The sequence below is a fragment of the Polypterus senegalus genome, chromosome 11, assembly GCF_016835505.1.
Source record: "Polypterus senegalus isolate Bchr_013 chromosome 11, ASM1683550v1, whole genome shotgun sequence".
Taxonomy (NCBI): Eukaryota; Metazoa; Chordata; class Cladistia; order Polypteriformes; family Polypteridae; genus Polypterus; species Polypterus senegalus.
In genome coordinates, this window is record NC_053164.1 from 24,624,791 (window position 1) to 24,646,268 (window position 21,478).

General features: G+C 38.3%; 2 protein-coding genes across 2 annotated transcripts in view; one reads left to right on the forward strand and one right to left on the reverse strand.

The window, feature by feature from the left end:
• Positions 1–4,036, forward strand: part of si:ch211-136a13.1 (HHIP-like protein 1) — a 133,740-nt gene extending 129,704 nt beyond the window's left edge. Inside the window, exons 7-9 of the mRNA XM_039768172.1 lie at positions 232–313; positions 1,855–1,937; positions 2,434–4,036. Of these exons, the coding sequence (XP_039624106.1) occupies positions 232–313; positions 1,855–1,937; positions 2,434–3,467 (1,199 nt within the window). The 3' untranslated portion in view covers positions 3,468–4,036. The remainder of the gene's footprint in view (positions 1–231; positions 314–1,854; positions 1,938–2,433) is intronic.
• A 2,945-nt stretch (positions 4,037–6,981) lies between these two features.
• kcnk6 (potassium channel, subfamily K, member 6) overlaps positions 6,982–21,478 on the reverse strand; it is a 51,126-nt gene continuing 36,629 nt past the window's right edge. The window contains exons 2-3 of the mRNA XM_039768174.1: positions 18,464–18,859; positions 6,982–7,872 (exon numbers count right to left, since the gene is read on the reverse strand). Coding sequence (XP_039624108.1) covers positions 7,652–7,872; positions 18,464–18,859 — 617 coding nt within the window. The 3' untranslated portion in view covers positions 6,982–7,651. The remainder of the gene's footprint in view (positions 7,873–18,463; positions 18,860–21,478) is intronic.

A 21,478-nucleotide genomic window follows, 5' to 3' on the forward strand; every position in this document is an offset into this window, starting at 1 on the left:
CAAAACAGTTGAGCAGGATTGTGCACTGTCGTCAAAACTGCTGAAGATGAAGAAATGTCATAACTGGCACACAAATCAGTTAAGAGATTAAATCAGAGACTCAACAGTCCCCAGCAGGTGTAAAAGCTGCAAATAAATTTAAAGTCCAAAGCCTTAGCCAGTAGAGCACACATCACACTTTTGAGTTCATATTGTAGTAATTAAACTATGTTTACATTTTTGTGAATGTAGGAGAACTTTACTTCCTCTCCACTCGAATTGCCAGTGCAAAGGCTTATGCTGGCGTGATCTACAAGATTGTTGACCCCTCCAGGTAAGTCTCTGCTTGACGCGTCACAATGCTTCTTTTTTTGTGTGTTAGCACCTTTCAGTATTTAGCCGCTTATAGTTCTAGTACTTAAAACATGAATGCAAGTAGCCTTCTCGTCTCCATTTTTATATGACCTCTACATTATAAAGCGTAATCTTAGTTTGTTATCTGCAAAGGTTTGTTTTCCAAGTTTCTGATCAATCAATCAATCAACATTTATTTATATAGCACATATTCATACAAAAAAATGTAGCTCAAAGTGCTTTACAAAATGAATAGAAAAATAGATGTGAAATGTGTCAGGTTTTTGACAAACTATATTAAGCTGTGGCCCTTCGGGTCGGTGACAGAGATAGATTAGAGTCAGAAGAAGTAAAAAGAAATATTACAGTGTGATCTACTGATAGGGAAACTGCACCACACAGGTGGTTTAATGGTTGGTGCAACTGCCTGTCGACCAAGAAATCGGGGCTCAATTTGCGTCTATCATACCGTAGTTAATGTTTTCTATAATTGAGCCTCTCTCTCATTCTTTGCTTTGGGACCAAGTCACCTCATGTAGGGCAACACTGCGTATGTTTACATGCCCTTTAATAGCACAGAAACTGGGTTTTGAAATTGTCATGTACTTGATTATTCTGGTTAAGTAAACCAGGTTAACACACACAGATTTCTCAGCGAGTAACCCGGTTGTGTGGCCATGTAAACCTCCAACCAGGTTGCAGTTAAGGATTTTGCTGTCTGCACTTGTTCTTTGCACTCCTTTAGCCTGCACATGTCTTAGCTTTTTTTTTTTGTACACAGAGGTATAAAACAGTGGAAACATCCAGAAATGTACGTTAACTGAGGCAGATACCTAGGCAATTGCATTTGTCCTTCCCCTTGTTGAAAGATTCTGTCTTAATGTTTCAGAAATCAGTAAATGTATGTTGATGAGCGGAGCGTACAATGCTAAGCTCTGCAGCTCAGTCTCAAGAGCCACAGACTCCATAGCTTGTTTTCAGATTCACGTTGATGTTTAATGTTTTGTTTTAATATATTTTCATGACATCATAGTGTTCTGCCAAGGGAGAACTTTCATAAGTGGACTTGCGCGTGTTAAGAGGGGTTTTGAAGAAATCGAGTTACGCACCTAATCCCAGTTTTGTGTGTGCATGTAAACATATTTATTGGCACTTGAGTTATTTAATGCAATTTGAAGTTCCTTCCACCAGAAAGAAAACAAACTGCAAATTACATAAAAAGAACGCTTGCAATACTAACACTAGTCATGTACTAAATTTAGTATTCATTTTAAATCTCTCCACCTTTCCATTTTCTCAGACAGGCCATGCCAAGTAACTCGGCTAGTAAGGATAACAAAAAGTAAATTGGATTTCTGCTTGATTAGCAGAAGCCATCAGATCTGGTGATTTCCTTTACCAACGTATAATTATTATAAAATTGAGGCTTCAGCAGGCAGTGTAATAGAAGATAATTGCAGCGCTTACAGAATATTTAATATCGGATCTCTCACGGTGCTTTTCATGTTTCTTTTGCCTCAGGAGGGCCCCGCCAGGAAAATGCAGCTTTACAGCACATCCTGTTCCAGTGAAAGGAAAGTTGTATCATTTCCATCCAAGGGAGAGTAAGTACCACCAAGTTGAGATAAGGAAAGAAATTCACTAAAACAAAAAGTGTTTTGGCTTAGTTTCAGCATACGTCTACCATCTAAGGAAAGGCTACAAATAGACGCTCAAGAGTGTCTCGAACACAAAGAGCAGCTCGTATTTCATTACACGGTGACCTATGAGAGTCTAGCATAATAAGCAAAAAAAGGTTTTGATAAATTACACAACACGTGTATATCAATTCTGACTGCATTGTTGATTATTTTTATAAAAAATACATAAATATCAATAGTTAAAGGAGTTAAAGGTTATTTCCATGCTAGAAAAAGGTCACATTTTGATGGTTTAGCCTGTATTTTACTTCCTAGTATTTTAACATCAGAGACTAACTATGTATTTATATTATTGAAATGCCTAGGACTGTCAGACTATTATTATTATTATAATTTTAAAGGTTTTGTTTATTAAGATACATATAGCTTTATGTTTACGCCATTGTATTTTTATTTGTAGGACTCGTAATAAAACCCAAGCCATCTCCAGTCCCCGTTCAACCCAAGACAGCCAGCTCAGCAAACACCACCAAACCCAAAACCACCACCAAAAGCACCACCACAATCACTGCCGCCGCCACCACCACACTGAGGACAGTTACAACTGCCATTAGATCCACTACTCCTACCAATGCAAGATGGGCAACCACCACCAGAGGCCTGACAAATTACAATACCTTGAGAAGCACCACACTGTCCCCCAATGCGAGGTATGGTGTCACACAGACTCCTGTGGTATATTACACAACCCCAGCTAAAACTCCAACCACTCAAAAGCCAAGGGTTACTTATGTCCCAAGCACTCATAAACCCGAAAGATTCACTCATTCAACCACCTATTCTACTTCCAAACAACAGACAAGCACTGGGCGGTCTACCAAACAAGCAGAAGTTACACAGTCACACACAGAACAGGTCACCAGAGCCCATCCATCTACAGCCAGTCCAACTTCACGACTCACAGGCACAACTGGCAGGCCTGCAGCCACCCACAAACCATACTATACACTACCAAAGACTGCAAGTAAACTGAACAAAGGACATTCGGGCAAAATGGACGGCCTAAAGGACGACTCAATTGGCAACCGCGTAAACAAGAAAGACCCAAACTCAAAGCCAAGGAAAGGAAGGCGCAGAAAACTCCGCCAAGGCATGGTGAGGTTGGCCAGTCCAGGGAAAAGGCTGGACCGTGGTAGGGTAGAAATCTTCATTAAAGGAGAATGGGGGACCATCTGTGATGATCTGTTTGACAGTAAAGCGGCAACTGTGGTTTGCCGGCAGCTGGGTTACCCCTTTGCAATCAGAGTAGCTAAGCGAGCAGAAATGGGGCAAGGTAACCATCTCAGCATACTTTTGGATGATGTGAAATGTGAGGGGACTGAAAGAACTCTGCTCGACTGTCAGCGATCTAAAATTGGACAACATAACTGCTCCCATAAAGAAGATGTGGGTGTGATCTGTGGTTACTCGGAATATGATGAGGAAGAAGGGTAACGCTCATCATACCTTATTGTAAAGGGAACCATCTGGAAGGGAAAGGACCAAATTTGCACTGTCGTCTTCTGTATACTTCAAAAAGTCTCTGTTCATGATGGGGGAAAAAAAGAAACAAAACACTAACAGCTAAGGTTGCATTGAATGATGCAATTAATTCACTGTAAGTTCAGCCACAAAACTACTTTAAGTTTCTATGTATGCAGCACAACTTGTATTGGTTGTGACTTTTTCCTAACTGTGGAGACATGTAAAAAGAATTCCTAATGCAAGTAACCTCAAGTCAAGGCAGCTCGAAAAAAGAAAGTAACTAAAATGTTATTCTGCTTATTGTGAAATTTGCACTGCTCCCGTAATGGATATTTTTAATCTTTTATTTCTAAACAGTTTAGATGACATTTGTTATTTAGCTTAAAAATGTTTCTTGCCCTTTTTTTTTTTTTTTTTACCAAATGAAATGCATAAAGAAAATTCAGCAACTGTGGAACATGTTGCCGAATCTGTCTTTGAATAAGAATTCTATTCTTTTTGAGCAAGTATTCATTTCAATAAAATTAAGTTTGCATTTATTCTCTGCTCCTGACAATACAATACACTGTCCAAGTGCCTTTCCACCTTAAACTCTGCCTCCCTCTGGTGGTTCTTTGAAGTAAACGCCCAAACTCTGAAGTGATGATTTGGTTCAGAACCAGTACTGTTGGAAACATTATCCGGTTTTGACCCTCTTTAAAACTTTGTACTCCTTTTCATTGTATCCTCTCCTAATCTGAACTTATCTCCACATCCACATTTAAAAGTGCATTGCATACAAGCAATATATTCACAGTTTTAAACACAACTCTCTGTTCAGACAGCATGGTGGTTGGTATTCTTTGTTACTTCCAGAAGACACGGGGTTTGAATCTCAGCTCAGCTGCTGCTATTTTACATTTTGTCCCCCAATGTCTGCATAGGCTTTGCTGTAGATATGCCAGTTTGTTTATTACATGCACATCAGGGTCACTGACCACTCTAAGTTGGCGCAGTCTGGATGTTTGAGTTTGCCCTGTGACTGTTGCCCACTCGGGGTTAGATCAATGTGGAGTACCAGCCGTGTGCAACAGGGAACTTTGAATAAGCCGATTCAATAAATGGATGAAAACAATTCTGTATTCAGATTTATGGTACCTACCGTCTGCAAATAAGCAAACATGTTTTAAAATCTGTACAATTTCTTGTGTATTCTTTCTATTACAGTCTTTCTAAACTATGATTCTCAAGGCGCACACAATCTGCTAATTCCAACTCAATTATATACTAAAATAAAAAAAAAAAAGCCAAAATAAAATAAGCAAATAGTTTAACTGCTTTCTTTTTAGAATACACTGCCTGTGACAGCACTCAGTTCAGCACAAAGTGCCACATTGACACGGGGCACAGAAGAGAGGATTAAGGAATTATCATCTGACATCCCAGCTTCCTAATTTGGCAATTAGTTTGGTAGACTATAGACAATCAGTTCATTTAGAAAAAGATTTGGGAATTCACCAAAAAAATGTGGGTCACAAGAAGAAGAAGTACCGAGAACAAATGCTTTTGTTTTTCTACTTCCCTAGGATACACGTCTAGTTAAAAAGAAGTGCTAAGCAGTCATTTTCTGTGATGTTTTGGTGAAATAAATGAACTGAATAAATAACTTCAGTCAGTACAAAATATTAGGTGTCTATAAATAATTACAGTATTAATGTTCCTGGGTTCTGAGTTGTACAGTTGGAACAATTCTTTTCAAAGCACACTTTATTGTTGAACTTGTAAGAGCAAATTATAGAAGTGAACACACCGCTGAAGTTGCATCTCTCAGACTGCTGCCTGCATGAAAGGATATAAATACGTCAAGTTAGAGGAAGTGCGGCTTTCTCCATCCCCATACGTCTCAACATTGTATACACGCACACTAAATAATGCATTTGAAGAGAGCACAGAAATAAATTCTTTTGCCAAAAAATAATCGTTTAATCTATAGGAACTGTTAAATGCGAGTAACACCACTAACCTGTAACTGACATATTGGAATAGTCGGTAAATGAACAGGACTTATCAGGGACTTCGTAATTCACTCACTGACTCTTCACAACGTCATGTAGGCAATACTAAAATGAACATGTGCTTCATTACTGCACACTTGGAAGCATTTACCACAATCAGATTTATTACTTATGTATTTCACTGATGGCGGCACGGTGGCGCAGTGGGTAGTGCTGCTGCCTCGCAGTAAGGAGACCTGGGTTCACTTTCCGGCTCCTCCCTGCATGGAGTTTGCATGGGTTTCCTCCCCCAGTCCAAAGACATGCAGGTTAGGTGCACTGGCGATCCCAAATTGTCCCTAATGTGTGCTCTGTGTGTGTGTGTGTGTGTGCCCTGTGGTGGGCTGGCACCCTGCCTTGCGCTGGCTAGGATTGGCTCCAGCAGACCACAGTGACCCTGTGTTAGGATATAGCAGGTTGGACAATGACTGACTGAGTGACTGACTGACTGTATTTCATTGAATTATTTTGCTTTTTTGGCACAGCACTGTGAGTTGGGTTGGTGTTTCTATGTCTGAACAAATCAGTGAGTCAATGATCTAAATATTTTCACTGAACTGAATTAAAATGTTTGGTCCACAATGAATAGTGATGGGCATTCCAGTTCACCACACTGACAACTCTCTGTGAAAAACAGTTTTTAAACAGTGCTCCTGTTTTTTAACTGATAAGCGGGTGTGAATAAAACCTAAGCTGGAACTTTATTTATGACCCCCCTTTCAAATTACTACACAAGTTGTAGCGGGAGATCCTCCATGTTGCAATGATCAGTGTGAAGCACCAATCAACGAACAACAAATGGAGAGAGATTTCAGGAGCGGCACTTCGAAACTGCTGCACAGGACGGGGAGTCACCAGGATGACATCATCTGCGTGGCAGTTCATAAGTGCTGCATGGCACCTGAAAAACGGCGTGCAGACACGCTGCTTAGAGGGAACATAGCCTGGAAAATAAACACAGCTATGGCATAACTGTCAGCACTATACAAGCTAATGTTATACAGTAAACCTCAGCAAACTTACATTAAGGTGAGCTGAAAGGTTTCGTGGAGACAATTTTAAAATACATTTTTTGGCGAGAGTTTTGTAATTGCTATTACACAAACATTTTTAAGCAACGGGTCTGGCTGGTACCTAAAGTCTAAACTGGTCTGTAAGACATGGACCAGCTTTATTCAGGCAATATGGAGCTTCAATAATAATAAGCTTCAAAATGATTACATGACCTGGATACTGCAGTGTATGATTTCTGAATATTTCACATGTTTAAATGTATATCATTTTTTTTTTTGTCTCCATTAATCTCCATTTTTTTTTGTCTCCATTTGAAAACTCACATTAATATTATATAATAGCAATTGACAATCGTTCACACTTAACCAGAGCAATAAGGAAATATTCAAAGTCCTACCTGTTTAAGTCCGTGATATGAAAGAACTGTATAAAAACTCTAAAATTAAAATTTGATTTATTTAAAACATAATGGAGTTACGCTCACTCACAAAATAAAAACCAGATCGCACATATTAAAATATACTTCTGCCAATCCATTAGATACTTGGGAGAAATGTATGATAGCACAGTCCTTAAACATCTTACATTTAAAAATATTAAATTCTTTGACAGGTTCTAAGAAAAACGCTAGAATTCTTTATTTTAAAATAACACTTCAACTATTCTTGAAATCAAATAAATCCAATACAAAAAAAGCTATTATTGCAGCAAGTATTACCATGCTACAGTCTTAACTGTAAAAAGAGTTGTTCAAGCTTAGTCAACTCCATTTCTTTATTTAAAACAAACCATTTAAAGCTTTCATCACTTTTCTGAAGTTAAATTAAACAGGTTTAATTTAAAAGAAAATTTGGCCCCAGACATCCAAGATATAATACAAATCATCTTAAAATGTATGACGATACGGACACTGTTCAACACGAAAAAGTAAAATAAAATACCTAACTGCATTTGTAATTATTTAAAAGTGTAAACATCAACCACAAATACCAGCTTTTACCAAGCTAGATGTAAGATCCTGTAATTCTCAGCTTTCACAGAATATCCTTTGCTTGTTGCCTTCTATGCTCCAATATGTTTGGATGTTCAAGTGCCTATGGCGGCCTCTTATCGCCCAATGGAGTCATAGGATGGTTGACTTTGTGCAAGCCTGTCACGGTCACGTGCAGTTTTATCTTCGGTGCCTGCCGACTCCTTAATAATGGGTTCTTGATCTTCCTCTTCACACTGGGGCAAGTGGAACAAACCTGTCAGTCCATGCAGATCAGCCGCTTTATGGAAAGTACGCAGAACAAACAGCATCACCATTAGGCCTATGAAAAGATAAACTAGACCAAAAAAAAGATGAGAAAAAATAATGATTAATTGTACTGTACACTCTTTAAAAAACTAACAGATATTCTGTACTCTTCTCCCCTCCTTATTTTAGAAAGATATTTAAAAAAAATAAATAAATACATCCTTGTTAGTGACTGCTAGTAATCATGCAAGAAAAATTAAAATATAAATTTATACTAGGGCGCTTTGCTCGCCAGCCCCCTAGCCAGTGCTACATATTAGCCTCTTTGCGGTTCTGCTGCTCACGTATGGGGATGCGGATGTACAATTAAAACAGATTTTTATTTTCATGGGAATTGTTACATATGCATCAACGGAACGTATGACTGCCCCTGATTGAATTTCGTTTCTTTCTCTTATTAAATAAAACAACTTTTTCAAATGTTTGGCTCTGTGATTTGTTAATTGTCTTTCAAAAAGCTATTCTAACGGGAAACGTTAACGTTTTAATACGAATGGCATATCAAGATCTCCTCTGTTGTGTAATATTATCCACGGGAGATGAACTACATTACCTTTCTTGGATACATCCTTCTTACTACAGTAATTCTTAAGAAGGAAGACCGGACATTGTTAACGGTTGTAGATATACTTTGTAATATTGTAGCTGTTGTTTTGATCTTCCGCACGATCACCACCAACTGTTTCAGCATAGTCTATTGATACGCATTTAACCAATCTGCCGTGTAACCATGCAACATTTTTGGACGCATTTAACCAATTTGATGTGTAACCGATCAACATTTTCCTTGTTTTCTCGGTGCTGGGATTGAGCATGTACTCATTTTTTCTGTTGATAACTCTTCGTGATGAAATTCTTCAATAAGATTTGGAAACCATAAGTCTTCTTTAATTGGGAACTTAAAGTGAGGAAAACGTTAAAATGTATAAGGGCTGAGAGCGCAGGAAGTGTGTCTGTCAAAAGTATTCACACGAATGAGAGCTGAGAGGAGCGTGGTCTTGTTTGAAAATGTCTTGAGAGGAGGACTGGACTTGAAAAACTCTCAAGGCAAAAGTCTCATCTCGCAGGACTTGAAAAAATCTCTCTTCCAAAAAAAGTCTCATTGATATATTTTTGCAGCTGGAGATCCACAAAGGGAGAAAATGAATCACATATCATAAAGTAGTTTTTATTCTTGAGCTTTCAGTCCCTGCCAGGAGCCTTCATCAGAGGACAATGATTAGACTTACAAGAATCAAAGGCAATATATAGCAAAAATTAGGTGGAGGGGGAGAGGGGGGTGGGGCTAAGTCAGTGTGTTTTATTGTGTTGTTTGTAAGTTTGCATATTCTGGATTTATGTCCAAATGTCTGTTGCTGGCGTTCTCGTTTGATAGCCAAGATTCAGTCAACTCTCTGCCACTTTTAGTACTGGCCTTAAATCTTACTTGTACATTGTCCAGTTAAATGTATGTCCTGTTGGTTTAGTATGCGTATAGATCAGTGATCGTGAGTCCTTCCTTCTGATGGCGATGCGATGTTCTTGTATACGTTTTGTGATTATTTTTGATGTTATATATATATATATATATATATATATATATATATATATATATATAGTATATTTATGGCATTCATAGTCTGAATCACAATCTGATTGTATGGGTGGTTACCAGGTAACGCTTATGGTTGGTCAGCAAGTCGGTTAACATCCGCCATGGTGCCCTCTTTTCAGTTGCGAGAAGCAGATCAAATAAACGAACCACACGCCGTGGTGCAACATAAGAGGCTTCGTCTCTGACGCTGACATCCGAGGTTCGATTCCCGAGAGGGGGTGCAGTGAGTGTGTATGCCTGATGAGCCCAGAATTAGGGCGAAACACATGCATTAAACTATTTCAACTATATACAGTATATATATATATATATATATATATATATATATATATATATATATATATATATATATATATATATATAAGTTCTCGAGAAGAGACTTTTGCCTTTTAGCCTCTTTTCAAGTCACGCCCCTCCATTTTCTCATATATATATATATATATATATATATATATATATATATATATATATATATATATATATATATATATGAATGAATGACTGACCTTTTGTATCATTCTTAGGAGAGCAGTGGTGTGCCTTTACTGTCCGATTTAAGCTACCTGAGGCAACATATCAATGAGACTCCAATACAAAGACTGGCTTAACCGGCACAGTTCTACAAATTGATTTATCATGAAACACAAATTGAAAGTCAATGTGAGTTTTAAAATAATCAAAATCTTTCCTTCTGATAATAACAAACTAATAATAATAATAATAATAGAGTATGACCATCTGGGCTACAATTTACTCTTCCATCAGATTTTCATTTGTGAATCTAAAGCTAAAGTAGAAAAAAGTGTTTATATGGCTTTCAATTATGGAATAAAATTACAGAAACAAAGACTGCAATCTTGGTTATCCATAAAGCAAATAAAAATGCACTTGTGTCATAGAATTATAATCATAAAGGAAGATGCATCAGAACACAAGAACACAAACAGCAGCACTGCAGTCACTGCTATTCTCCACTGTACCAACACTTATCTATTTTAATACTGCTGATAAATTAAGGTAAAAACTTTTCAGAGTCACACCAGCTAATGGCAAAGACATCCTGTTATTTAAAACAACACAAGATCAGGGGTTACATAAACACTAATTTATGCCTTTTAGACTAAATCAGGGGTCCTCAATCACAGTCCTGGAGGGCCACACTGGCTGCAGGTTTTTGTTCCAACCCGGCTGCTTAATTAGAAATCAATTCTTGCCAATAATTTAATTTCATGGCCTGTCAGTGCTTTCACTCTGCTATGTCAGCTCATTCTCATATCCTAGATTTTCTTTCCCTTTCTATCATGCAAATGATTTGAAGGCTAAAATGGATGAGTAATTCTCAGTCCTTCACTTTTTTCTCTTCACTTTTCTTCCAAGCATTTAATCAAACCCAATAGTGCGTGATAAATACACACAGGGTTAAATGGAAACAAGCTAAATGGAGAACTGCTGGTTTCTGTTATCATTTGCATCTTATTGCTAATGAGGAGCAATTAAAGACTACAGCTGTTTAAGACTAAAATAAGCAATAAGGGTTCAAAATCGTAATGAGTAAGACAACTAAAGTGAAGCAGACGTGTTACTTGAGCAATAAGTGCTTCTTATTAAGCAATTGGGTTGGAGCAAAAACCTGCGGCCCTACAGGAGTGTCATTGAGGACCCCTGGACTAAATTAATTGAATATTTCAAGCTGTAAAATATGTTTTACTGTGGTGGCTCTAAGTTTTTCAGAGGTTTTACCACCCAAGAATGCTCTCTTTTCCATTAAGTCTGTGACTGTGTGATATGCAGACTATCCCAGGAATTTACCAGTACACTAACAAGTCGAAGTCACGTGTGAATGAATGGCAGAACTGAGATCTAGGGATGCTCAAGACCTAGAAGGTTTCCACAGCTTGTGTTCAAACAAAGCCTGAAAGGTACTGGATGAAGCATGTAATAAGTCCCAACAGGCGTATTATTATGTCAGATGAGTGTACATTAATACAAATGAAGCGATCATAAGATACTCAGGTGATCACATACAAGTACGCGAGTAGATTGAGTGTTTTCACAAACAGACGACAGATGTAATATCGGTTTTCTTTGCGTGGCTAGTCATTTGACAGACTTCTGGAAATTAGACTCCAAAACAAAGGAGCTATTCTCCATCTGAGCTGAGGATGATATTGCAACTGACAAGTTAAAAAAATAATAATACAAGTCAATACAGTGTATTGTTGTACAGCACTCTTCAGAATATTCTGACAAACTGTTACTGTAGACAATGGAGGAAAAAATTACAAGAAAATGTCCTAAATAAATAAGGGATTATGAGTTAAGTTGCTCAGTTTTTTTTTTTAAAGTTTCATCAATCCTGGAAGTTTTAACAACGTGTAGGCTCTCCTTTCCCTCGACTCCACACAACCCAAGAGCACCACATGGGAATGTAATCAGCCTAGGAATGTAATGGATAACCCTGAGCAGTGAGAACAAGCAAACACCATTAGATTCCTAGGTAACTCGTGAATGCCCGGGATTCCTTGTGTGATGCTGGCTAAACATTCTTAGTCCTCTTTCTACTTTCTTAAACTCGTTTTACAATTACAGGATCAAAGAGAACATCAGACTATAAGAACCCAGTTATATTACACACAGCTATATTCACATTTGAATTTTTCATTATATAATGGACTACTAATTTGCAATTTTTCCACTTCTAACACCTCACCCCAATCATAATTTAAATATTAAAAAAAAGCTAAATGTCAGGTATTATTATTTAATTGATCAATGGCAGGGCAGCACTGTGTTACAGTAGTAGCGCTGCTACCTCGCAGTTAGGAGACCCGGGTTTGTTTCCCGAGTCCTCCCTGCGTGGAGTTTGCATGTTCTCCCCGTGTCTGCGTGGGTTTCCTCCCACAGTCCAAAGACATGCAGGTTAGGTGGATTGGCGATTCTAAATTGGCCGTAGTGTGTGTGGGTGTGTTTGTGTGTGTCCTGCGGTGGGTTGGCACCCTGCCCGGGATTGGTTCCTGCCTTGTGCTGGCTGGGATTGGCTCCAGCAGACCCCAGTGACCCTGTGTTCGGATTCAGCGGGTTGGAAAATGGATGGATGATCAATGGCAGGAATATTTTAGTCATGTGAAATTGTATGCAGGATATTTCCGAGTAAGGAGTTTCAGTGAACTAATATTAGCCTAGTCCTGGTAAAAAAAGAAAGAAGAAAAAAAAAAAACACAAATATTGCATTCAAAAAGTACCGAGTTAGTTACATCGTACTTCTTACACATCCAGTTAACCAACAGCAATATAACTGAGGCCCATTGTCTTTGGAAATGTCCTGAGCTAGTAAATCATCAAACAACAAGAACAGGCAACACTACATTATGTTGAAGGGTTACACTTACTAAATTCATTCTGATTCTTAAGATGCAACTCATGTGACTATGTTTATATGGTATTTTTGATGCTGAAAACATTTTTTTTACATTACTGATTAATTGCAATATTAAAACACAACGTACCACAGGGAGATCACAGGTTTAATGGTAGTTGGTGGGGGTATGGCACCTCATTATAAGCTAAACTACAGATTTTAAATTAAGATATTTGAAGGAGGGCGGCACAGTGATAGCACTGCTGCCTCACAGTTAGGAGACCCCGGGTTCGCTTCCCGGGTCCTCCCTGCGTGTTGTTTGCATGTTCTCCCCATGTCTGCATGGGTTTCCTCCCACAGTCCAAAGACATGCAGGTTAGGTGGACTGGTGATCCTAAATTGTCCCCAGTGTGTGCTTGGTGTGTGTGTGTGTGTGCGCGCTCTGTGGTGGGCTGCCCAGGGTTTGTTTCCTGCCTTGCACCCTGTGTTGGCCAGGATTGGCTCCAGCAGACCCCCCCCATGACCCTATAGTTAGGATATAGCAGGTTGGATAATGGATTGTTGGCTGGATATTTGAAGGAAAAGGCCTAAGAAAATATTTGATGAAAAAGTTGCTGGTGTAACTAAAAAGGGTTTATCCATCAATCATATCCACAGAGGCAAAGACAAATTAAAAGCCTTGTTTGTGTTTTATTTGGTACTTTGCTTGCACAAACAGTTCACCAATTAAATGATTAATTTTCTTGTTAAAGTATTGACTCTATTAGTAAATACAATATAAAAAAGTCTGGTAAAAGCAGGTGCTTTCAGAAAGTTGTGCAGTCACTGGTTCATACCAGGGGTCTCCAACGCATCACTCGCGAGCTACCAGTAGTTCTCAGCCCCTTTCCAAGTAGCTCTCCAAAGGGTTAATGAATCCTACATAAATCTGAAAACTTGATTGATTAAATTAGGGGTGGGCGATCTTTCCAAAATTTCCTATCATGATCCACAATCTGAATAACAATCTATCTTGTCAATGTGACGTACACTTAAGAGAATATCCAGACTCAAACTCATCAAGACCTACAGTAAGTAACAATTTATTTTAAATCTCATACAAAGTTGAATTCAGTTGTTCTCTCATTCGCTAGCTAAGCGGAGTTAAGGAAGACGCCCCGAGGCTGGCAAGTGAGTGAGTGAGGAGAGCAACACCGGGGCCCGCTGCGTGGATCTCGGATTTGCACAAATAAATCGGCACGGCAAGTGAACTCTGATACATAGCAAAATGAGAAAAGTCGCAAAATCAACCGGAATGTTCAAGCAAATTATAGAAAAAAAAAATTTAAATCCGTAAAGTAGTTCTCTCATGAAAAGTGTACATACAGACAGACATTGGATTTTATATATTCTATATTAGTAAACCTTCAAAATAATGTGCAGTTAAAGTCTCAACAACATTTCTGGAGCTTAGTAGAGCCAGATAACTATAAGAATCTTCACCAAGCAGCTCTCTCTGAAAATGTCTGCTCTGTTTGGGTCTCCATACCTCTGTGAGTCTGACATGAACGTCATAAGTCAAAGTTCAGAACAAGACTGGCAGACGAACATTTAAATGACTCCATAAGAGTGAACCTCAGTGGCTCCACTCCACCAGACACCTCAGTGCCAGTCATCTGACTAACTAAAAAACACATCACACATGTGACTGGACCTGCGAATAAAGTGACACAGTGACATGGAACACAATGACAAATGAAGAAGTCATATCTGTGGATTTGGAATTGCATTGTTTTGTTCTGACAGCATTCATGTTTTAACTCAATAGTGTGTGATACACTAGAAAATGCATACAGACATACAAAATGCACTTGCAGGTGAACTAAATATTTTGTGATGTTTTAATGCAAAATGTGAATTGTGGACACCAACATTTTGTAAATGTTCATGCCAGACACGCTTATTCAGTTTGTTTGGGTTGAAATAATCTATGAGAATAAACGTTAGAAGACATGAGGAGCTCTCGGCCATTTTCATTTTATAGAAGTAGCTCTCAGGGGAAAAAAAGGTTGGAGACCCCCTGGTTTATACTCAAGGTTAAAAGAAAACGCCCCACATACCCAAGTGTTTGTTATGTTGAATATCACGGCTCATAGAAAAGACCTGAATTATTTTTAGAGTGCAGGCAGAAACTTCAGCAAGCTTGATAAACGGTGACTGAGGAGATATTGGCATGGAAGTGAAAAGGTTATCCTTTTTTATTCTTGTTAAGGAGATATTGGCCTGGATGTCACAGGTTACCCTGTGATGAAACACTTCCACGCAAAAGTTAGTGAAATAGATCAGCATAGAAACTGACCTACCTGAGGAGTAAGAGAAGTGAACGACTGATTTAAAAAGCAGGACAACACACAAAACCGTGATAAGGGGAGTAACCCGCTTAAGGCAGGAACCTGTTATTTTTTTTTAAATCTGCGTTTACATGGGCAAGTACACTTCTGTTTCTTTTAAAAGTAACCTTCTTTTTGTAAGTAATAACTAATGAAACTAACTAACTAAATATGTTATGTCATGCATAAACAGTGAATTACTTTTTCTTTTTTTTAAGAAAACTGTACATTTGACTGGCTAGCATTTATTATTAAATCCAAAGCCCATACATCAACCTTTATGAAAGTGACCTGAGATATAGCCAAGCATGATCATTTTATAAATACACTAGCTGTGTAAGCCTGGGCTCCTAGAAACCATGGACTCTGGCACTTCAATCAATCAATCGCATGTAATAATTTTTGAGTGTTTCTCCGGTCCTGTTCAGCCTATATACATCCATCCATCCCGCTATATCCTAACTACGGGGTCACAGGGGTCTGCTGGAGCCAATCCCAGCCAACACAGGGTGCAAGGAAGGAAACAAACTCCAGGCGGGGCGCCAGCCCACCGCAGGGTGCACACACACCAACTAGGGACAATTTAGAATCACCAATGCATCTAACCTGCATGTATTTGGACTGTGGGAGGAAACCCACACAGACACGGGGAGAACATGCAAACTCCACGCAGGGTGGACCTGGGAAGCGAACCCGGGTCTCCCCACTGCACCACCATGCCGCCCGCATATACTGTATACATTGGACTTCCAATACAACTCGGAGTCCTGCCACGTGCAAAAGTTCGCTGATGACACTGCTATCGTGGGCTGCATCAGGAGTGGGCAGGAGGAGGAGTATAAGAACCTAACCAACACCAGCCTACAATTCAACACCAGCAAAACCAAGGAGCTGGTGGTGGATTTTAGGAGGCCCAGGCCCCTCATGGACCCCGTGATCATCACAAGTGACTGTGTGCAGAGGGTGCAGACCTATAAATACCTGGGAGTGCAGCTGGATGACAAATTGGACTGGACTGCCAATACTGATGCTCTGTGCAAGAGAGGGCAGAGCCGATTATACTTCTTTAGAAGGCTGGCGTCCTTCAACATCTGCAATAAGATGCTGCAGATGTTCTATCAGATGGTTGTGGCGAGCGGTAGTGTGCTGGGGAGACAGCATAAAGAAAACGGACGCCTCACGCCTGGACAAACTGGTGAGGAAGGCAGGCTTTATTGTAGGCATGGAGCTGAACAGTTTGACATCCGTGGCAGAACAACGGGCACTGAGCAGGCTCCTGTCAATCATGGAGAATCCACTGCATCCACTGAACAGGATCATCTCCAGACAGAGGAGTAGCTTCAGCGACAGACTGCTGTCACCATCCTGCTCCACTGACAGACTGAGGAGATCGTTCCTCCGCCACACTATGTGACTCTTTAATTCCACCCTTGGGTAAACGTTAACATTATACAAAGTTATTGTCTGTTTTACCTGCATTTTTATCACTCTTTAATATTGTTTTTTATCAGTATGCTGCCGCTGGAGTATGTAAATTTCCCCTTGGGGTTAATAAAGTATCTATCTGTTAGCAGTTAAGCGAGGTTCTCTTTCCTCTGCAGTTTCAAATTGCCGATGTGCTCTCCTCTGTTGTCTATCAACGGCTAAGCGAGTTTCTCTCTCCTCGGAGGTTTTGTTTTGCCGATGTGCTCGCCTCGCTTGTGTATTAGTGGCCAAGTGACTTTCTCTTTCCTCTGCGGTTTCTCTTTGGCAACAGAGTTTCTTTCTTTAAACTTCATGTTGCAGCCTGACACACACACACGTTTATATATAAGATTTGACCCTTTATGTGCTGTGAAGTAAATAAACATCCACTCCCTTTTTACATCTCGTGAGTTATGGTATGGATACTGATTTACCAGATCACATGGTTTTAACAATCATATGGCAGATAGCTGGATTAAAACACATTTTAGTAATATGTTCCCGTCACCAGATTGCGTGTAGCACACTCTTTACTGATTGGCTGTGCGACCGAGTCCTGCAAAGGAGCAGCACACCAGTACTTGTGCTTCTTGCCTTGCACCCAGGCTGCTGGGACAATAATAATGCAGGTATTTGTACTTCAATAAAATAATTAATGAGATTACTTAATGCAGTAGTGGACATATTAATGTGTTACCATAACACTGCTCCGGAGATTTTGCTGCTAAGCTTAGTACTGTACATTCAGTCCATCAGCGTAAATGTATTGATTTCTGAAATGCTGAGACAGATTACTTCAACCAGGAAAAGGAATAATGTGATCTCCCAAGCATTTGTCTCAGGATATTCATCTTTGTGACGGCTGAAGGTGCATGTGAGGCTAAGAAGGCAAACAGAGCACAGCTGACAGTCGCAGACTACGACATTCTTAACTGTAACCCGGTTAAGAGTTTACATGGCCAAATCACCAAGTTTACTCGCAATCAAATCTCTGTCTATTAAGCTGGTTTCTCTAACCAGAAAAATGATTTAAGATGGTATACTAGAAACAAGGTTTCAGTGAATAACTGGGTTAAAAAACGCACACGTAAATACACGGATTGCTGCTTTGCTGTTGGCTCCATTAAGACGGCTCTCTTTCATTTTCATCATTGTTTCCAATTGTCTATACAGTATTGTTAAGTGATGCCATTAGTGTAAGAAGTATGTAATATTTTTCTGGGTGTTATTTCCTTCCTGTTCTTTTGAACACATGTAGTGAATATTGGTCATATGAAAATATAAAAATTTGACCAGAAAAATAAATCTGAATTGTGTAGGTTAATGTGCACAGTACTTTTAATTTGAATTTCAACTTAGTTAGATCATTACAAAACACTATGAAGTTTATACTCACACAAACATTATGTTTATACATTTCAAAAGAAATTTACATTTTTATGACACCCTAATAAATTATAACAAGTATTTCTGTGAAAGGCATTTAATCAACTATGTTGATGTCTCATTTTAAAAATGCCTTAAGACATGCCATCTGAACGACTTTACCCCCTTTAATATAATTTTCATTTTTATACGCATCCTGTATAACTGGTATAGTACGTGTTTAATTGCAGATTTACACAATGATTTTAAATGTACCTGATTATGTAAATATTTTGAAAGAAGTTTCTCAAGTGGGAACCCTTGAGTAACACATTCTTAGGCTTTACATCATTTCATGTATTATTTGGCAGAAAATTCTAACTTACCTAGGAATAAAGGTGTGGAATTATCACTAACACTTAGACTAAATGTGGAGAAGCAGAAAATGAAAAAAGACCAAGGCACATACCTACAACAGATATCTTATAAAGAGGACGCAGCTTTTGGCCATATTGTTCTCCTGGCACAAAGTCGCCCAGTCCAATAGTGCAGAGCGAGATGAAGCAAAAGTAGAATGAATCAAGGTAACTCCAGGTCTGCTCAATGGAGCTGAAGATCGCAGCTGGTATAACAAAAAAGCATATCACTGAAATTAAAGCCACAACAATAAAATGGACCTTGGAAGCTGCCTTGTGCTGCCATCCAGAACGCTGCTGACACCGGCCAATTGGAATGTATGTGAAGAAATACATGAGGCGTTGCACAGAGGCGGTCAGAATAAGCATGGTGAAGGGTACTCCCAGAAGAGCAAAGAAGATCGAAAACGCCTTTCCACTGTCTGATAGTGGAGTTGTGTGGCCATAACCTGTAAAGAGCAAAAAAAAACAGTTAACATGTGCAATTGTATTAGAATTTTAAATGATATGTGAGATATATATATATATATATATATATATATATACATAGTTTTACTGTCAAATAATGCAAACAGTACACAACATGTGTTTCGCTCTAATTCTGTGCTCAAACTATGCAACATTCTATGATCTGCCTTTCACAACTGAAGAGGGCACCATGGCGGATGTTTGCTGACTTGCAGACCAACCACAAGCGTTACCTGGTAGGTAACCACCCATAGAATCAGATTGTGATTCAAACACCGAATGCCGTGAATACATATATATATATATATATACACACACACACACACATACATACATACATACATACATACATATATATATATATATATATATATATATATATATATATATATATATATATATATATATATATATAAAAATTAGTCCCAAAATAATCATTCATTCATTCATTCATTCATTCATTCATTCATTCAACTATGCAGTGGGGACACTTTAAAATGTAATCTGTTAACAAAAGGTTTTACTTTATGTCACTGGAGCACCATGGACTCTCTCTTATAATACAGTTTGCATTACAGTAATCACACCCTAATTTTAGGACCAAAAATACTTTTATTTCATTTCAAAAGCTGAATTATTTTTTATTTTCTCAAATAACAGTCCAAGGGATCTGATACCTTCCTTAATATTGGTATTCCCTCAGCAAGGAGCACGGACTGTTAAATTATCTTACAAACAGAACACTGGCATACAATTTCTCAACTGTTTTTTTTTTTTTACACAAAATGTAATACGACATTTAAACCTTAAACATCTTATACAATTATTTTTTTCTCTTTGTAATATTAATTTTTCTGTTTTATGTTAGTGTGAACTGTTTGTTCTGAACTTTACTAAAACGTTTAAAGTGAGAATACTTGGACTGTGAATTATATTGCATACAATTGGCTGAATGCTCCTATGAAGTAAGCTGAAGCTGCAGAATTTTGGAAACTTTGAGCAAACGCAGTTACAAGTATTTCATCTGTCTGTAAAGACCGTAACTTACAAAGCTTTCAACCACATTATTATCCAACCCAACACCAACGATGTGAAAGTCGTTGCTAATTGAAAATATTGGGGGGGGGAGGGGCTGACAATACATGAAATCACTTTGCTATAAAGAATCAATAATTATTATTTTGTGATACATAGCGTTGACTGGCAAAACTCACCAAAGCATTTGTGGTGTTTGTTGGTGTCCTATTCGCAGAATATTTTTTATTTTTAAATTTGCAATGCGGTCGTCTTGGACAAACATTTTTTTGCCTCTGTGCCTCATGATGCTTTGCAAGGTCAGTTGATATCACAGAACTTTAAGAAATGCCACGTGTATATACTGTACACATACTCCACTTCACATTTTACATCGCTCTCCCATCTGCTTTGCACATACTTGATGTCATTACTCCAGCCAGATTTGCGCATGCATGTATTAAAATAAAATTAAAAAAAAAAAAACGGCAGAATTTTCATTTGAGGAGTGCTATATGACAACTATAATGAGAATATTATGAAAATGCTTCATTGTTTTGCATTGACTATTTATTCATTGTATCTTTACTGCTAGATTACACTGAGCATAGGAAAGGCGCTATATAAATAAAATGTATTATTATTATTACTGTTATTATTACCATTAATTTTATGCCCCTTGCTATGTAGTGCTAATCAGGGGTCTGTTCCAGAAAGAGAGTGAAGTCAGGGAATGTTAAATTAACAGACCTGTGCAAGATCCCGAGGCAGGTGAAACTTTATTTACTGTATTTCATCACCTCCAGAAACCCTGTGGCCAAAATAATTTGCTTTAACTTCCCACCTACCTCAGAGTGATCTTTACTGAAAGGAAAATACATTACTGAAAACAAATGGTGATCAAATCTTGAGATCAGTAAGGCTGTGCATTTGCCTTTCCTGGACAGTTGGAATTGAAGCTTTATCCTGTGTAGGTTTTTGGTGTGCCAGACAATAAACAAGTTAAATTACCTCTGTGTTGAGAAATGAAGCCATCTATGCAGAGCTTTAATTTATAGTTGTGACAGTATGTGTGGTGGTGTCCTTTTATTAATTGAAGTCATTTATGAGTTACATGACAAAAGTTTCTAGGAATATTTGGAAAGGTAAAGGACTTAAATCTTGAATACAAATTATTTTTGGAAAAGCTTCCTTTGCGTGTATATAATGTTAAACATATTAACATGACAGCTTTTCATGTATCATATGCTTTCTAATCCTACAGCTTTTATTTTTCCCTAAAATCTTGCATTGTAGAAAATAGATCAACATCAAAATCCGATGACAGACGAGCCTTAGAATCAAGCAAAACAAATTGAAAATTAAAAATAATGGTGTTTTTTCAGAAGAGAAAAGTTAAATGACAAATAGGATGTACCCTCACTTAAGGGTTAAGACGGGATATTTTATGTTTATGCATATCCTCTGCTAATCATCATGTTTCATAAGCAACTCAGAAAGCCACAGGAACACTATATGGGCATCCTGTACTTCCTCAAAATGAGGTGAAATATCACGTAATTCAAATAGTTAGTTTCACAGTGAGA